Raw genomic sequence first — 19,458 nt, forward strand, 5'->3', positions numbered from 1 at the left:
CAAACTCTCTGAAAGATAACCAATCTTTATTTGTCTCCTACAGGTAGTGGTTGCTGCTGGGAGTAATACATAGCAATTTGATCATTTGCTGACTACAAATTCTGGTCAGGAATCATCAGAATTTTCATGCAAGGCAGCAAGCTAACAAAAGCATGGCAGAGTACTGTACTGAAAGACACATTACTGGTGCTCATTGTCAAAATGTCACTTCAAAGCCCCTCTGATTCAGATAGCCCCCTATTGTGCCCCTCTAATAGCCATGGTATCTGGCTGTTCCAATTCAGCAGCCAGGTGATCCACCTCCACATTCCACCCTGGGGAAAATTTTTCACTCTTAGCCTCACAAATACTATGGAACACTCAGCAGGCTGCTATGACCATGGGAATATTTTCCTTATTTAGGTCTAACCTGCCATAAAGGCAGCACCAGCATGCTTTTAATATGCCAAAGGTGCATTCTACAGTCATTCTGCACCTGTTCAGCCTATTGTTGAAGCATTTCTTGCTGTTGTCCAGGTTTCCCATATAAGGCTTCATGAGCCATGGGAGTAAGGGGTGTGCTGGGTCTTCCAGGATCACTGTGGGCATTTCAACATCCCCCCACTGGAATCTTCTGGTCTGGAAAGAAAGTTCCTGCTTGGAGCTTTCTATACATGCTAGTGTTCCTGAAGATGGATGTGTCATGCACCTTCCTGGACCACCCCGTGTTGATGTCAGTGAAACACCCACGGTTATCCTGCAGTGCCATAGAGAAGTATCCCTTTGTATTGATGTACTCCATCGCAAGATGGTCCGGGGCCAAAATTGGAATACGTCAGCCATCTATTGCCCCAAAGCCATCCACTGTTTTCCACACATAGCCAAGAGTCACAGTCCTTCGTAGTCCATGTGATTAATGACCCTGCACACTTGCGTTAACACAGCCCCAACAGTTGACTTCCTGACACAACTGATTTATGACTGATCGGTAGTAGTCTAGAGTCGCCAGCTTCCACACAGCGATCACCACATGCTTCTCCACCGAGAAGGCAGACCTCATTTTGGTGTCTTTGCACTGCAGTGCTGGGGCGAGTTCTGCACACAGTTCCAAGAAGGTGGCTTTCCACATCAGAAAGTTCTGCAGCCACTGCTTGTCATCCCAGACCTGCATAATGATGTCACCACTTGGTGCTTGTTTCCCCAGCCCAAAACTAATGTTCCACTGTGTTCAGCTGCTCCCTGAATGCCAGAAGTAATCTGGTGTTGTTTCTTTCCATTGCACACAGCAACTCTGATTCCTGTTCAGAGATTGGGTGCTCATGATTTACTGCATGACCATCTGTGACATGTTCATAAAAGTGACCACAACAGTAGAGAGCAGTGCAGGGTCCATCCTTTCAGACAGCGATGGCTAGAACACAGTAAGCAGGGGCCGTGGAAAAATGCCATGAAACACAGTCGAAAGCCCCTGGAATGCTGGGACAGAAAAAAACTGCATCATAGGACGTTGAGCTTGCATGCATGATGCACTGTGATCCACTCCACCTTCCCACAGCTTCTAGCTGCAGAAGGTGGCAAGTAGCACGGTGGGATAGCTACCCACAGTGCACTGCTCTCACTGTTGATGCAAGAGCACCAACTGTGGACACATACAAGTGATGTAATTAAACCAGTTTCTGATCGTCTGGGTAACTTGCCTCGACAAAACTGTGTAGTGTAGACATGGCCTCAGAAACATAGTTTGAGCAGTGCTTGCTGTTTTGCAATAGTCCCTGTTGCTCATTCTATCTTTATTGTTATCTACAATACTGAAAGACCAGATACGCTGAAGGTCAGACATCCACATAATATAAACTCATCCTGGTCTGAAGACAGGAAGAGAAACCAGCTAAAATTTTGGCTTTCTTTGTGATAGGAGCAACAATGAGAAAAAGATAAGAGATAAAAATCCGTGCTCCTTTGGAAGGAAAAACTTCTTTAACATTTTCCTTGTAAGACAGTGTTCTGAGATTAGGGGTGTTCTTGTTTGGAGAGGGAAGCTTGTCTATTTGGGTTATTCCTTACTTAAAAGACTGGCAATGGAACAGCCAGAGAAGGTCAATAAACTTTTAAGGAACTTTGTGGCTGCCAACCATTATCCAATCTGGATTCAGACAATGCATGTGGAGAACTTTATTGTTAGTTGTTGTTATTTTGGTTCATTGGTTGGCTTTTTGTTTTGTTTTTGGGGGGACAGGGGAAATTAAGTGCACTGTTTTAGTGCTCATGAAAAGTATTGGATTGACAACACTGGAAACTGAAGTATTCCACCCATGGATAATATGGAGCACAAACAGTAGTGCAGGCTTCCCTACCTACGTGGGTAGTGTAGACAAGCTTTATCACCAATGGAGAGCTCTCCTGGTGATTAAAAAAAGAATCACCCCGAAAGAGCGGTAGTAGCCACACTCCCAGCAATGAAGCGCTGTCTCTACTGGCACTTTTCAGCGCTAAAACTTTTGTTGCTCAGGGGGACGTTTTTTCACACTTCTGAACGACTAAAGTTTTAGCACTGAAAGTGGCAGTGTAGACACAGCCTAACACTCTGACCAGTCTATTTCTGGTGTTGTTTGGGAAGCATTCAGTTAGCTTCAGTGGAGTTAAATCAATTTTAGTTGAAAAAAGCTTCCCCTCCTCACCTTCCATCTGCAGAGCTATCCTCCAAAGACAAATGTTTTGAATACTCCATCAAGGGCGCGGTTTGATGAGTCTACTCCAAATCTGAATGCTCCCACAGATAAGATTTCAAATGTTAATAAAGTTTGCTGAGGAGTATCTAGATCTTCTTTGTAAGACATTAACTATATCAGACACTCTGTACATACAATCCAAAAATCTTAAAAGATTTACATGTGCCTCTGTTGTAAACAGATCTAAATTAGTCTTTGTAATCTCTAATTTATTATACTTTTCATTTTGAAAAGAGTCTAAGGGCTAGTCTACACTTACAGTGCTTCATCGATGCAGCTGCACCACTATAGAGTTTAATGAAGATACTACCTATACTGACGGGAGAGCTGCTCCCATCTGCATAGATCTCCACCTCCCCTCCCATCAACATAGCACTGTCTACACAAGGGGTTATGTCGGTATAACTTTGTTGTTCAGGGGTGTGGATTTTCGACAACTTGGAGCTACATAGCTATACCAACATAAGTTTTTAGTGTACACCGGGACTTAAATTGTGAACTTGAAAGTCAGTCTTATCTGATTCAGTTAACCTTATGTAGTTACACCAGTGATGAATTTGGGGCTATTCTGTTTAGTAAAAACTTTTTAAAGTCTGCATTTTGAAAGGCACATGGAATCCAGTTTATTCCTGGTATATTCTCTCAATGCAAGGTGTGTTTTCCCTCCTAATTTTGCTAAAGAGATTGGTTTAATGTACTAGCAACTTGTAAATTACACTGTTTTTCTATTCATAACAGTTCTCATACTGTAAGCACAGATGGCTAACTTTCCACTGACTGCAGCCAAAAAACAAAATGGCTGATGCCATGTGGGAAAAAAGAGGTACTCTTTGTTCAAAAGGCACAAAAACATCTGTCAGGAAAAGTGGGCAACGGCCAGTTGATCTGTATTTATTACTATTTCTTTGTTTTTTTATTTATGAAAGTCCTCATGATTCAGATTAACTCTGTTTGCACCATATTTATTACTGTTTCACCTACCTTGAAATGTGAACTGTAAGAGCTTTAATAAACGCACTAAAAGGCTATCTAGTTTCATTGCAACTCTTGTTGGTATCTGGTATCATACTCTGTTGAACTAATTTTGTTACTTCTAAGAGCCACGCTTGTCATTGGTTCTCATCATATAACACTCCCTCTCTCTATGGTACTTTATGGCCCCCGTTACCTTAGTATCAGTGTGCCTCACAATCTTTAATGTGTTTTATCATTACAATGCTCCTGTGATGTAGGGAAAAGCTATTATTTCCTCTTTTACGGATGAGGCTGAGAGAGAGTAAGGCTTGAAATCAATGGGAGTTAGGAACTAAACACATGTGAGGATCTGGGCCTAAGTCATTTCTCCAAGGTCACACTGGAAGTCTGTAGTAAGGCAGGGAATTGAACCTGGGTCTCCTGCATCACAGGCTAGCCCCCTAACTCATGGGAAAGCATTATCTCCTCTAATGATGTACAGAAGTTCTTTTTCCACCAGTTGTGGAAAAACACCACTGTTACAAAACTGTCAAGACCACTGACTCATTCTACAAAAATTCAGTTAGGTTCCTCAATAAAATAAACATCTAAATAATGAAAATATTTCAGCCAGGTTATTACATGGTGTAGACTTAGTCACGTACAAGGGAATGTATTGAATTTTAAAAATCTATATACTTTACTATATAACATTAGATATGTATTGGAACATATCAGGGTTTACCCTAAACTGAACTTTTGGTTTTGAATCTTAAACGATGACAACTAATTATTAAATAATTACTTATGTCAAATCTCATCAGAGGGAGTAGTTGCTATTTATCTATGTGTGAACAATAACTGTACACTGAATGCAGATGGAGAACATATGTACTGTGCCCTCTGTTGTCTTAAAGTAGAATTCAGACACTAACGTAACAGGTCTAATCGTTTTCTTTCATAGTAATGAATCACCAACACCAGCAACAAATGACACCAAGTACAGCCATGTCCCAGCAGAGCCATCCTACCCAGAACCCCCAGGGTGGGTTGTTGAACATGCCCAATGCACTGACTACCCAGCAACAGCAGCAACAGAAGCTGAGGCTTCAAAGGATCCAAATGGAAAGGGAGAGAATTAGGATGCGCCAGGAGGAGCTCCTGCGACAGGTACTGTTACTCTTTCTGCAAACATTTTTCATTTGATGCATCAAATTATGTTTTTTTCTCTGCACAAACAGCAAACAAGTACAGGCAGAATTAATTTTTCTTTTCGATAAAGAGAACAAAAAAAGAAAATAGTCTTAGCGAGTACACGATGTTTGTGTTTCTTTTCACAAACTGCACTGAAGAGAATGCAAAGTGGCTACTTATTTCTGCATCTAGCAGCCCTTAGAAATGTAAAGGTGCAGTATACAGAAAAAGAAGTCCTGACAGTTTCATAACTAAATACACAATAGCTATAACAGCAGAGAGTAGGGATCAAATTCTGCTCTTTTGCAACTGTGTAAATCCAAAGTAACTCTGTTGATCTCAGCTGAATTTTCACTGATTTGAGTAAAAGCAGAATTTGGCTCTAGTTTAACACTGTGGGCCAAATCTTGGTCCCATTAAAGACAATGGCAAAACTCCCAGAACTTGTTCCCAACAGTCTGTCTTAGAGGTTTGGGGCCAAATTTTGTCACTGGTGGCATTTTGTCCTTTGATTACAGTACAACTTTGAGTTACATCTCACATGAATGTGGTCTGGATGGTAATTTTTCCAGGGGCAGTGAGGTTTTTTGTTTTTTGTTTTTTTTGTTCTTTTACGTTTTGTGTATTCTTATTTTTAAGGCTCAGTTTTATAATGACTCATACAGTACAAATAGATATGTAGCTTCCTTTGCGCTGCTTTAAGGAAATAAACAGTTTTAACAATTGCAAAGGATGTGTTCCTTCTGTTAGGGAGTACTCTGCTGATGATGTTATGTTTTACACAGTATATTAATCAACTTCCTTAGGGAACACAGTGTGAATTGAGTACGTTTTATTGAGGATATTATGGTCATATAATGGCCTTGTATATGGGCAGTCAGAGTTCCAAACATGTCAAAAAAAGATGCACTTTCACCAAAGAAAAATCTTAGAAATCTGTTGCTTTAATTATTATTTCATGACTACAGTCTTCTTGACTGGGGCTTTGTGCCTAAACACATGTGGTTATTTCAGGGTAACATTTGTTTATACTGTATTCTAAATACAGTATCACATTTCTTGGCAGCAAATAGAAGTATGTTTTCTCTTACGGTATTGACACCAATTGGCATAATATTTCTAGTGTTTTATTAGTATACTGTAAATTGTACCAGTGTTTGTTTGCTTGTGATAGTCACTATCACAATATAATTGTGAAAGTCCTTATTTTGATATTAGATATTTCTTTTATAGTGATTGGTGCAAGTAGCAAAGAGGATCTCAAATCAAAATTCCTTATGTAAACGCCCCTAGTCTGTGGCAGAATCTGGCCTCTGACTGTCTTGCCACAACTAAGTGAACAACATTGATCTCTACTTTTTTTTTTTTACCTAGGGAGGTGAATTAATGAGGGAAGATGTGTTAGTGATGACAATAGACTGGAATGTTTAGAACATATTGTGGGGAGCAAGGAGCAAAAGAGTCATCATGTCTTTGAAGCTTTTAAGAGGGAAACAGAGATCTGGATTATCAAAGCAGATGTTACCAGAAAGGGATGTTCGCCTGCCCATGTAGGACCTAACTTATTTTTGGACAGATGGAAAGTTTCCTCAAAGCCACAAATTAACAGCAAGCTGGTTCGTTTCTCCTTGCCAATATGTGGCAAAAATGTAATGAATAGTGATTACCTCCTTTTCCTCTGTTAGCCTCAAAGTGGCTAGGAGCATTACTAATAAAAGGAATAAGAAGTTCAAGGTCCTTCCAGAATATTTTACCATGTATTTCTGCCATCAAAACTTTGGGACATCTCCAGTCTGGAGTTCTTCTTTCTTGGAGTCTTATTTAAGTTATCACTGTAACAATAGTATCTACAGATGAATTGCAAAGAATCAACAATTGTCCTCTATTTGGGGATTTCCCATGTGTAGCTGTTAATGCAGATTTTGGCTCAAAGTTACAGGTTCTGCTATCAAATACTGGTGTTCTGTACCAGCACAGGAAGGATTGCTGACATAGTGAGAAAGGACACCTATTTTAACTATATGATGTAAAGAGTAGAACTGGACAAATATAGCATAAGAGAATTTGCAAATACCCTTTCTAATAAAACATGCTAATTTGCTTCACTAGTGTTTACAACTCCTTTCATCTTTTTTTCTGCAAATTTGTGTGAACACATTTAAACATTTTTTTTAAGGTTGCATCAAAACACTTTGAAACTTTGCATAACACCGTCTAGCTACATTTGTAAAAAACAAGAATAAAAATCAAAGATCAAAATGCAATCCTGTTATAGGCCTGGATCCAGCAAAGCCCTTAAACACATGCCAAATTTTAAGCATCTGAATAGTTCCAATGCCTTCAGTAGAACTACTCACATGTTTATAGTTAGGCATATACTTAAGAACCTTGCTGAATTGGGGCCACAAAGCAGAGACAACTCCACTGAAGCCAGTTGAATTTTACCTGCTTATGCCAGTACTGAATTTGGCCCTTAAAGTTTAGACCTAATCCTGCAAACATCTTGTACCCAAATTCTACTCTCACACCTCATATAAGTCCCTTTGATGCTGCAAGTGCATGTGTGGCAAGCAGCGGGGAGCCGTCATACGCTTCTTCACATGTGAATACAAGTATGATGAAGCACTAGGTGTATCCTCCACACTGAGCAGTCTGCTCCACCCCCATCCGCAATTCCACTCCACTCCCAACCCAACCCCAGCCCCAGACAGAGCTGTACCCTGCCCCCAGCTGCAGCTCCGTTCTGACCCCAGCCCAGCTGGCCCCAGTCAGAGCTCCATTCCACCCACTGGTCCACCTGCAGCCCAGCTCTGCCCTCATTCCCTCTCCACCCCCAGCTCCTCCCCCGTCCGCAGTTCTGCCCCCAGCTTGTGCGCCTCTTCTGAGCCAACTGTGCAGTAATGGAGGGAGGGCGCAGACAGATCCCATTACTGGTAAGGAGAGGCATGACAGGAAAAGTTTGGGCACCACTGCCCTAGAAGATAAAGTGTAAAGAAAAAAAAATGTATCTTTGCAATCTATAGCTTGTAGTCTTAATAGACAGGAACTTTATGAACTTCCTGTCAGCAGTCATAGCAGTACTGAGGCCTAGCAGGATGATGAAGTGTAGCAAACCCCTGAGGGGCTTCATTGTTGACACATTGTTATTCCTATCCTAATCCTTCACTGCTGCTTTTGCTTTTTTTAATGCAACCTGTCTAAGGAAAAAAATGCTGAGTAAGTGTATGCGCTTGCTGCTAGGCGACCGAAATGAGGTGAAAAGGGTTTGGGTGAAAGGGAGTGGAATTCTTTTGGCAGGTCCCTCAAATCTCCTTTCAGCTTGACAGCAGCTGCTGGCTGGCTGGCTCTTTCCAGTCATTCCTGTCTCTGCAGCTGCCCTGCTGGAGAGACACACCCAGCAGTGAAGAAATACAGAGTTCTAGGAGGTTTCTAGTTAAGAGTGTTTGTTTTTCCCCTCCCCTTCGTTTTAGGAGGTGAAGGCTAGCATTTGAAAAAGTAACAATTCTCTTTCCTTCAGCAATTGAATGGGGAGCTGAGCAGTTGATGTTTAAGAAGGGTTCTTTGTTTCATAAAGCACAATGTGACTCAGTTTTCATTTGAATCTTCCCTTGCCTGGTCATTTCAGAAGCATTTCATTTTCCCAATTTCTTTTCCTCTGATTATTTTTGTCAGTCTTGCAGAGAAAAAATGGCAAGCCAGCCTTTCTAAAATCCCTTGGAGATGGAAGTTATTAGAGGAGCTGTCAGTGGGAAAGGTCTGAAAGGGTCACACAAAGAAAGTGTCCTGTTTCCATTCTCTCTTTATGAGCTGAATGGTTGTGTAAGAGTGTTGAACTTCAGAAACTTTTCACCTTGTCATGAAGTGTAGGGGAAACCAAGCCAAGGTCATGTTTCCCATGGGGTTCATCCCAGATGTCACCTTCATGGGTGCAGAGGGATCAGCAGAATTCTGCAGTTCTAATTCAGAAAAGGGAAGGTATGGGGAGCCTGAACAAGGGAGAAGCAGCATGGGGGAGGATCCAGATGCAGATCCACCAGTATTTTGTCCTTGGGGGGGGAGCTCACTGGCTGCTGGGCTCCTAAAGTCCTGGCGCTGCAGCAACAGTCCAAAGGGAAGGATTCCTTTTCTCCATTCCCTGTGAGTATACCCAGTGCACAGCCTGGTCATTAGCCCTATGTATTGAAAGCACACACAATGTCTAAATGCTCAATTTTCTATCATAAGTGAGAGGACCAGCAGGAGAGGTATTATAATGACTAGCAATATAAAACCAGTCTCTCTTCCCATTCTGAAAGGGCGGTTTGGAAGCTGAGCATGTGCAGTAAGATATTTCTCAGGAAGGGTTGCAGGAAATGTGACAGTGGATCTCTAGAATCCTTTGGGATACAGTTAAAAGGAGGTTTACATCAGAAGTATGTACAAATACAATGAATAATTCAATATGCTGCACCCCTTTGAAGCCTATAAAGATTTTGGCAGCTTTAGCAAATACCCACCGAAGAAGCAGGCATTTTGACAATGTTGTAATCTCAGGATACTGCATTTATTTTTCTTTTTGTTTCCACTGATTCCCCATCCTCTTCCCTTTTTGACAACATCCACTGCAATGCCAGGCAGATTATTATGGGTATTCACTTCTCTTTGAAGTGAATGCCAAAGGCTGCCTGAATTGGTCAGCAGGAGGAACTCCTCCTTCGGCTTTTTACTGTCTAGAAAGCTAGAGACCGACAGCATGTGTCTCCAAACCTGTCATCCACATGGCACTGGAACAGCACACTGCCAGGCACTTCAGTTATAAGGATGCCTAATACTGTGTTGCAGGGCTAGATAGTAACTAGTCCTGCAGTGCTGTACAAAAGGAAGGAAGTGGCAAATAGTCCTGTGGCACCTTATAGACTAACAGACGTGTTGGAGCATAAGCTTTTGTGAGTGAATACCCACTTCATCGGATGCATATCCGACGAAGGAAGGAAGGAGCATCAGGAGCCTTTTCCCTTGTGCCCCTGTGCATTGTTCAGGAAGTCATGGTCTTTGTTGCATTATCACCCAAGGAACAAGAGAATATATCATTGACAGCAGTGCTTATAAGTGGGCTCCACACTGCATCCCCTGCACCAGAAAGCAGAGTTGGACCAGAGCAGGGAAGGAGTAATGATGATAATGAAGCTAGTCACCTTGATTTCAAAGACAACATGGACAATCAGAGTTTGTACTAATGGGACATTGCATGACTCCATAGAACAATTCAGGAAGAACAATGTTGATAGCACTGGCCAAAGAGCCATTTGCCTTGAGCTGCATGTTGTTTCCATGCCTGACGCAGTGTTTCCAGCAGCTCAGTGCGATTCTTCTCAAAAGTGTGGACACCCACCCTTAAGACATGGTGTCATGGAATAAGATCCATCACCAGTTGCTCAATGGTCGAGTCAGAAATGTTGGTTTTGCACAGATTTTGTGTCAGGGTGCCTTTGAAATGTTTAATATACCCTCAGTGGTTATAATGGCGGAGTTTAATTTGGAAAACAAGACTTGTTTTGATAGATGTGATGCCATTTGAAGAGCTATGAGGGACTTCTTCTAACATCACAGCTAAGAATACACCAAAAGGGCTAGGAGCAAGGACACATTGTTGCTTCACCCCATTTGTGATTGGAAATGGGTCTGTTAGGTCAGTGGTTTGAAAACTGCGTGTCACGACCCAGTACTGGGTCTTGGAATGTAAGGCACTGGATCGCGGCAGCTCTGGTTAGCACCACCGACCGGCCATTAAAAGTCCCGTCGGCGGTGCTGCCCGGCTAAGGCAGGCTAGTCCCTACGTGTTCTGACAGCATGCGGTGCCCCAGAAGCGGCCAGCAGCAGGTCCAGCTCCTAGGCTGAGGTGGGGGGCCCCACAGGGCTCTGTGTGCTACCCCCACCCCGAGCACCGGCTTTGCACTCCCATTGGCCGATACCCTGCGAATGGGATCTGAGAGGGCAGTGCCTGTGGGCAAGAGCTGCGCGGAGCTGCTTGCGCGCCTCGGTCTAGGATCCGGACCTGATGCTGGCTGCTGCCGGGGCGCAGCGTGTTCCGCGGTGCCAGGACAGGCAGGAAGCCTGCCTTAGTACCCCTGCTGCGCCACTGGCCGGGAGCTACCTGAGGTGATCCTGCGGCCCAACCCCCTGTCCCAGCTCTGATCCCCCCCCCCCAAACTCAGAGCCCCTTACTGCATCTCCAAACCCCTCATCCCCATCCCCACCCCAGAGCCTGCACCCCCAGCCCAGAGCTCTGACACCCTCCTGCAACCCTGCCCCAGAGACCCCTCCCACACCCATCACCCCTCATTCCCGGCCCCACCGCACAGCCCTCACCCCCGCACCCCAACCCTCTGCACCAGCGCTGAGCCCCTCCCACCCCCCAAACCCCTCGTCCCCAGCTCTGTTGGGTCGCGGGTATCAACAATTTTCTTCAACTGGGTCGCTAGAAAAAAAGTTCGAAAACCACTGCTGTAGCTCCCTTGCTTTGTAGCTCAAAGACTGCCTTGATACTCAGGGCCTGTCTAAATCCTGGAGTGGAGTAAGCAATCCTCAAATAGATTGCTGACTATGCTATCGCTCTGAAGTAGAACAGTCTGAATCCAGATACTATATCTGGCTACGCAGTCAATTAATTTGGGCATGAATCTCTCCTAGTTGGACCAATCAGTAGTTGGCACCACATTTTCCAGAGAGCTCAGTATCTGAATTCCCTGGCTAAGTGATTATACCAGTTCAGCTGCAGCACAGAAAACACCCAGACAGTATTAAATTCCAAATACACGTTACAAGACTCTCAGTAGTTTGTGCAGGAGCAGTGAGTCCAGTGCTCTGGAAAGAATGGCCATTTTGTCAAAAATTTCTTAGTTGTGGAAGGAATGTTTTGAGAAAAATCTTCTGAAAGAGCTGACCATTTATCATATTGCCCACAAACTGAACAGCCTGATGAACATGAGGTACCATAGCTGTTAAACGCCTGATGTTATTTTGTTAAGTGAACTCTTATCTTCTCCCAAAAATGAAATTACCATAATCATAGTACCGGGAGAGAGTTACAGAAGTTAACCCAAAGTAACTCCACATTAACTGAAATTTATATTAGAAGGTTTGTGGGTATGTTTTCAGTGTACCAAAAAATTACAAATACAGTTCAAGAAAGTGTGACTTCTCAAAAATTCCTTCTCTTTCTACCAGCCACAAGAGCTTTCCTTCCATATGCCATGCTGGTGTGTGAATTTTCTCCTTTACAGCTACACCATAGGTTATACTGGTGAACCCCTTTTATTATTTTAATTTATTTATTTATTTATTTATTCATTAAGGAGATGGATCAGGGAGAGAGGCAGACAGCAATATATACCATATGCTGTCTGGTCTCTTCAATACATTTGAGTTCTGTAAAGTATTTTGCATCACAGTTCTCAGGAAAGAGCAAAGGCTGGATTCTTGCCTGTTTCTCAAAAAGAAAAGGAGGACTTGTGGCACCTTAGAGACTAACAAATTTATTTGAGCATAAGGGAGGGAGCCTTGCTCTTCCTCACTCTCCCTTCTCCTCTGCACAAGTTGGCCAGCATTCCATTGGGGAGTGCAGCCCCTGCTTCCATCTAGCTGCTGTCCCAAAGGGGGCAGTGTTAGGCTGGGAACATCACCCACCACCCTTTCTGTACCAATTCACAGAGCTGGCTGAGCAAAGAGCAAGGAGCACATTAAGCCCTCTCATGGGGTGGTGCTGCTACTGCTCTGGCATGTGCATTTTGGGAGCCCAGGCAGGAACAAGGGCCTGAGCCAGATAGAATTTCTCCCTGGGAGTCAAATTTGCAGTGCAACCTCTCTGTACCTGAGAGTTCCAAGGGCAGAATTTTGTCCTGTCACTGTATGGTATTTGTGACCGGTTGGGGATATGTCTGTGTCTGATTGTGAATTCCATTTTGTTTTATGAATCCCAATTTGTTTCAGGGACTCATATTTTGTATTGCAACTTCCTTTGTGGATTAGAGTATCCATTTTATAGCAGGGGCTTGACACTTATGTCTGAGAAATTATGACAAAGCAATAAAGAGCCATCAAAGCTGAATAACTCTTTTCTAGCGGTAGGGCCATTGACCTTTAATTAATCTCTACACAGAAGCCAACCGCGCGTGGGGAAGTGGACCCCAAAAATCTCCCATCTGAAGCACATGAGCAAAAAGGGGACAGAGACTGTTTTAAAAGAGGGATGCTTCACTAAGCAAAGGGCCAGACCACAAGCACAGGAAAGAAGACCAGGATAATGAAGGCAGGCAGGGCTGCTTATCCTAAGGATGTTGCTCAAACCCAGGACAAACAGGAGGCATGAGATCAGACCAGGGGGATAGGGCGGAACAGGCTATGTTCAGGATTTAGTTATTTTCCAAAGATCTGTAACTCTGTCGTGTGCCCTGTTAAGAGTAAAGTGTATAGTTAAACAAATTCCTTTGTTAAGTCTGTGTTCCTTGCTTTCCAGCCACCTTGGTCTTGATGGATTTAACTAGAAACTGGAGTTCACACAGCCAGGTGGACTCTGGGGAATCTTGTCTAAGCAACTGAGGTCTTGGGATGGGTGGGCTGAGGCCCTAGTTCTGAGGTTTAAGAAGGCCCAACTGCAAGATGCCCATTGCCCAAGAAGGATATCATACACATGGTCTACACCTAAGATCATGCCTGTGAGACCCAGAGCTACGAACAGTGGCCAGCCTCTGCCCAGAACCAGCAGGGTTATTATAACTATGGGGATTCATCAGTTGGGTTCACGAACAGACTGGTCTATCCAGAGAGGAGAACCGGGCTAGGTTGTAATAGTATGGTATAGCAAACCAGTGTTGAACAGACCACAGGCTGTGGAGCCAGTGGGGGGTACCCAGGCCATGAGCCAACCACTTTTTGGCCAAGCCAAACCTGAGTGGCGTGGCAACCCCAGGCACCAGGTCACAATGCTACTCACTCAAATTTGGCTTGTCCGCCCCTTAGGCCAGGGTTTATATGCCCTTCTCTGGCCGTTGCATACCACCAGAACCTTTAATTTGTGTGGTCCCCCCACCACTATCAACAGTTACGCGTTGCCTCTGATGGAGGGGCAGTCAAGCCAAACCTGAGTGGCTCTGTGACCCCATGCATCAAGTCACCACACCACTTGCTCTGATTTGTAGTAGGTAGGTACAGGGACTAATAAGGATGGGTTAAGCTGCTGCAGGGCTGGGCACCTGAAAAGTGGAAGAGGAGGGTCAGGTTGGCAGGGAATCTGTGCCCCCTTCCCCCGCAAACACTTTAATTGCACTCTGCAGCCCCTGGAACAGACTACAATGGTGTTGGGAGTTGGGTTATCTTCTTGAGAGAACTGCATTAGTAGCACAACTGTCATTACTGATTGTAGATTAATAACCTGACACTTCATCTGGTTCATGATGAATTGACTTGGATTACATCTGCAACCCCTCTCTCCTCAGCCTTTGGAGCAACAGCCATTTATATAGGTGCCTCAAGCTCAAATTAGACTGTTGCTTTTCTTTTCTTTTGACCCTTTTGCGTTTCCTTAACAAGCAGCTGATCTCATGTGTGGCCACGTTGCATAACCTTGGAGACTGCAACACTGGAAAGGTACCAAGGGAATCAGGGTCTTGAAGGATGAGGTGCAGGTTGTTTGGTGTGTTTGAGAGGAGGGAGGCAGTTCCAATCATATGGGGCTTCATGGAAGAAGGCAGAAAATGGGAAAAGAAGGTACCTCAGTATTCCTGGGATAGGTTAATTAGAAAGTCTTCCATAGAGAGAGAAGGTATTTATCTCCATCCTCCATTTAACTTAAAACAGAGTCTATATAAGTGTATGTACAGATTGTTCAAAATCTTATTTGTCTTCTTCCCCCCACTTCCCTCCTGCCCATCGTTTTGATTTAACATAACACTTTCCCAATGACTTGGTAGACTAGTGGAGTGAAGACATCTTCCTGAGTAATGGAATTTACTAGTTACTATGAATTAACTATGTCTTTGACAGTGTTTGAGAATAATTATGGAAAATTACTTAGAGAGAGCTTTCAGCAGCCAGTATGTCACTACCTGTTGTAGAAACACAGGAAACCGGAATAGCATACCTGCTAGGCATTTGACAGTTTTAATCAAAAGAGTTTCAAAACTCCCTTGCTGTGCATCAACCTACTGATTGTCCACAAACATTCACTTCATTAATGGCCTTTCTCCTCAACCAGCGTGTGACCTGGATAACTCTTACCTGAGTAGATTTTCTTTGGCTGGGCTGTGATGCAGATTCCCTGTGATAGATAATTGGTAGATTCTCACAGTCATTGCTGGTTCATCACTAATATCACCTTTTCCAGCAAAGTATATTTTATAGACCAGTCTATTTCTACATTCATTTTTCTCTATTTCTAGTCATATTCAAGGACTTCTGCTATTACAAGTGGCACCAGAACTTGTTAAAATGTTGGGTTTATGTAGTGTGGTCCCTTGAGAGTACAGGCTGCTGCATACAGGAAGGTTTCCCAGTCACCTGTGCACAGACAGGATTATTCAGTCTGATATTCCTTACAGTTCCAATGAACTTATTTTGCATTCTGGAAATTGAAAAGCTGGCATGACATCCAGCAGGAACAAAATTTAGGTAATGAATGTGACCAAATTAAAAAATGTCACTTTTTAAACTTCACTATTTTTGGTGATGTACACAATGAGGTCCCAATCTTGATCTCATTGCAGCCAGTGAGAAAATTCCCAGTGACAGCAGGAGCAGGCCCAAAGTTTGCTTTTTTGTCCTGTGTGTTTTACCTGAGAAATAGATATCAAAAGTGATTTGGTTTTCGTTCTGCTTGGCAGTGACCAAATAAGTTACATGCAAGTCATGTCCTATGCTTTTCATCCATTGCCTTCTGCCCTTCCTTTGATTGGGGGGAACACCTCAAGAGCAGTGACACAAGCCTGAGCCAGTAAAAAGATGCCATCCATTCTGAATAGGACTTGGTCCCAAATGCCTGGGAGAGAAGTATACTACCGTCCTGGCCATAATATTTAGTTGTTTGGCCTCAGACACAGTTCTACTCTAGAGTATTGGCTAAACTTACTTGAAAATTATTTTACATCCTTGCAAACAGAATAAATAGTTCCCATATTGAGTCAGTATTTTCTGCCCCATGCCAAAATCTTATCATTAATAATGTATGAAGGCCCCAGTTATGACTGGAAAACATATTGCCCAAATTGCTAAAATATGGCCTTGAATGGCTTAAAGACTGCATTGTAGCAAAACAGATCCTAGCAAACCATCTGCATCTTTTTTTGTTCTTCTTCTTCTTCTTTCCTCCCTCTGCCCCATTATTCTCCCAGCTTGATTATTTTTGTTGATCTTTATATTTTATGCTTTGAAAAAATCCTTTTGAATAAGCTTTGGTGCAGTAGTAGAAATTTGACAGTGCTCTAGGATTCAGATTTAATAGTGTCACGTATGTCACTCACATGAGAGTGAACTTAGGTGTATCTGCTGCTGTCATCCACCTGATTTGAATTGTAAGTCGGAAGACTGCCCAGCAGGCTTTATAATAATTTTAGCATGGCAGACAAGATGACATGGTATTACAAAAAGGCTCTGAGTCTGTTTACTCTTCGCATACTCAACTCATATCTTAACAATGAAATGAAACATAATACTAAGTGCCTGTCTTAAAATATGGTGTTAAGGTAACAGTTACTCACTTACGAGTGAAGAGTCCAGATTGGCCAGTATTACTGGAAGAGTAAGCTACAGGTACAATAAAACACATGGTATAAATTCTGCCCTCAGGTACACATGTTCAGCCGACCTGGATTTTAAAGGAAGTTGCAAGTGTATGTGCGAGGAAAGAATTTGGCCCTAAGTAAAGAGAAAATGTGGCTTCAAGTAAAGAGAAATTTACAGTATAATCATGTGAGATTAGAGGTCTGAGCAAACAGCAATAAACGTCATTAACAACCCTTTAAAACACTAAAAGGTCCTCATTGCGATCATGACTGACTGCTTTCCTCAAACACTAGTAAAGAAGGGTTGTTAGTTGTCCTTAGGGCAGGGGTGGGCACACTATGGCCCAGGGGCCACATTCGGCCCTTCAGACATTTTAATCCGCCCCTTGAGCTCCTGTGGGCCAGGGAGCTGGGGCCAGGGCTTGCCCTGCTTTGCACATGCTTTGCACGGCTTCTGGAAGCAGCGGCATTTCCCCCCTCTGGCTCCTATTCGTAGGGTCAGCCATGGGGCTCCACATGCCGCCCCAAGCATCTCCCCCGCAGCTCCCATTAGCAGGGAACCATGGCCAATGGGAGCTGCAGGGGCGGCACGCTGAGCCGCCTGGCTGCGGCTCTGCGTAGAGCTGGAGGGGGGACATGCCGCTGCTTCCAGGAGCAGCTTGAGGTAAATGCTGCCTGAAGCCTGCCCTCCTGCCCCGCTCCCGCACCCCAACCCCCTGCCCCAGCCCTGATCCCCCTCCCGCCCTCTGAACCCCTTGGTCCCAGCCCAGAGGACCCTCCTGCACCCCCAACCCCTCATCCTCAGCCCCACCCCAGAGCCCGTACCACTAGCCAGAGGCCTCACCTGCCCCCCTGCACCCGAACTCCCTGCCCCAGCTCGGAGCCCCCTCCTGCACCCTGAATTCCTCATTTCTGGCCCCACCCGAGAGCCTGCACCCTCAGCCAGAGCCTGCACCCCCAGCCAGAGCCCTCACCCCAACCGACAATTTCATGAGCATTCATGGCCTGCCATACTATTTCCATACCCAGATGTGGCCCCAGGCCAAAAAGTTTGCCTACCCCGGTCCTAGAGCAAAGAAACTCTGAATATTCTGTTACATCATGCTTATGGTATTAGTTGAGACAATCTTAATTTTAGCTTTTCATAAAGTCTTCCTTACTAATCTAATTTCAAAACAGTACTAGTAGGAACAGTTACAGTCATATTGAAGGAGTTAAATATTTTCCTATTAAAGTGGCTGAAAGTGGTTGAGTGGAGAAAGATTTTCTACCAGGGTTTATAGAAACTGCTCCTTTAATTCATTTTTTTTTTAAATTAGTAATTGAGGTGAATAACCGATATGGCTTTATTGATTCTTACACCTCTGAATAGAAGACGTATTCCTTTGGGCCATCCCTAGCAAATAATACACCCTATGTAATAGTCCATTTTGCCATTAGATGTCACTGTTGTTCCACAGAAATACAGTTACAGTTACAAGTGTAGGAGTACTTGTGGCACCTTAGAGACTAACAAATTTATTTGAGCATAAGCTTTCGTGAGCTACAGGTCAGTACTCCTTTTCTTTTTGCGAATACAGACTAACACGGCTGCTACTCTGAAACCAGTTACAAGGGTGTTTCTCTGGATTGGTCTTTTAAAAAGAGAGTTTAGAAACAAGTTTCAAATGTTCGCTTCAGCTCTAATTACTGATTTATCACCTTCTGTACAATGTACATGAAACAGATCATTAACAACATAGGCAGTTCACCCTAAAGATTGTTGGATCAAATTCCTGATTCCTGGATAATGTTTTAGCTACTCTGTTACTCATCCAGATGGCTCTGTTATAAGATCTAATAAATTAGTCTGTCTAGTAGTTGACAGTCTATTTTTAACCCCGACTCTGATCTCTTTTGTACCAGAATAAATCAGGAATAATTCCATTAAATCAATGGAATTCCACTGCTATAAAACAAATGTGAGATCAGAATCAGGTTCTTAAAAAGTGTTATAATTGCCACTTTGAGTCATGCCTTAATTCTTTCAAAGGGCTTGGCTTCAATACAGAGTTAACTCAAGTTATAAGTTGGGCATGGCTCCTAACTCATGTCCTGTTGACACACAAAACCCCTTCACTCGAATGTGGTGATGCTTTTAACTTGAGTTGTTTGGCTCATTGGGGAGTACGTAGGCTACAGTTCAAGACTGTACAGCTTTGTCAGCTGCACGCACAGTCACTCTGTGGTGCTAATGCAATTGCTGTGCACTAATTCAGTTGCTGTGGGCAGCTCTGTGTTATTTCGCAGCACGAGTGTTCGCTTGATATAGGCCAACTCCAGTGTGGTTAACTCTGCAGTGAAGACCTAGTCATGGGCTGTAGCTTTGGAGAATATCTGCCCCTGTAGCCAGTTGGTGACTTCTTAAACCAGCAATCAGAATTATAGTGTTCGGAATCAAGTTCCCAAGTAAAAACAATTGAATTGTAGACTCACTTCTTATTAGAATGGGTATTTCAGATGTAAGGGCACTTTGCTGCCATGTCTCTGAGATGTTTGAGTAACTTTCCCTTTTTTCTTACTCTCTTATTTATTAATTTTTATTCAGGAAGCTGCACTATGCAGACAACTTCCCATGGAATCAGAGACTATGGCCCCAGTTCAGACTGCTGTGAACACACCTGCCATGACACAAGACATCAGGACTATTACAAATAATGGATCGGATCCTTTCCTGAACAGGCAAGTTAATGTCCTCTTCATCAACTGTTTGGTTCTGTTGTTTTATCTGTGGCACAGATTGTTTTGCAGATGCATTTCCCAAGCAAACTCCTAAATTCCCAAAGTTTTATAAGGATTGGCAAAATTCT

At 43.4% G+C, this 19,458-nt stretch overlaps 1 protein-coding gene across 1 annotated transcript in view; it reads left to right on the forward strand.

Annotated features, from left to right (window-relative positions):
* Positions 1-19,458, forward strand: part of WWTR1 (WW domain containing transcription regulator 1) — a 120,316-nt gene that overhangs the window by 91,106 nt on the left and 9,752 nt on the right. Inside the window, exons 3-4 of the mRNA XM_073359714.1 lie at positions 4,627-4,832; positions 19,197-19,330. Of these exons, the coding sequence (XP_073215815.1) occupies positions 4,627-4,832; positions 19,197-19,330 (340 nt within the window). The remainder of the gene's footprint in view (positions 1-4,626; positions 4,833-19,196; positions 19,331-19,458) is intronic.

This window comes from Lepidochelys kempii, chromosome 9 (assembly GCF_965140265.1).
Source record: "Lepidochelys kempii isolate rLepKem1 chromosome 9, rLepKem1.hap2, whole genome shotgun sequence".
NCBI lineage: Eukaryota > Metazoa > Chordata > Testudines > Cheloniidae > Lepidochelys > Lepidochelys kempii.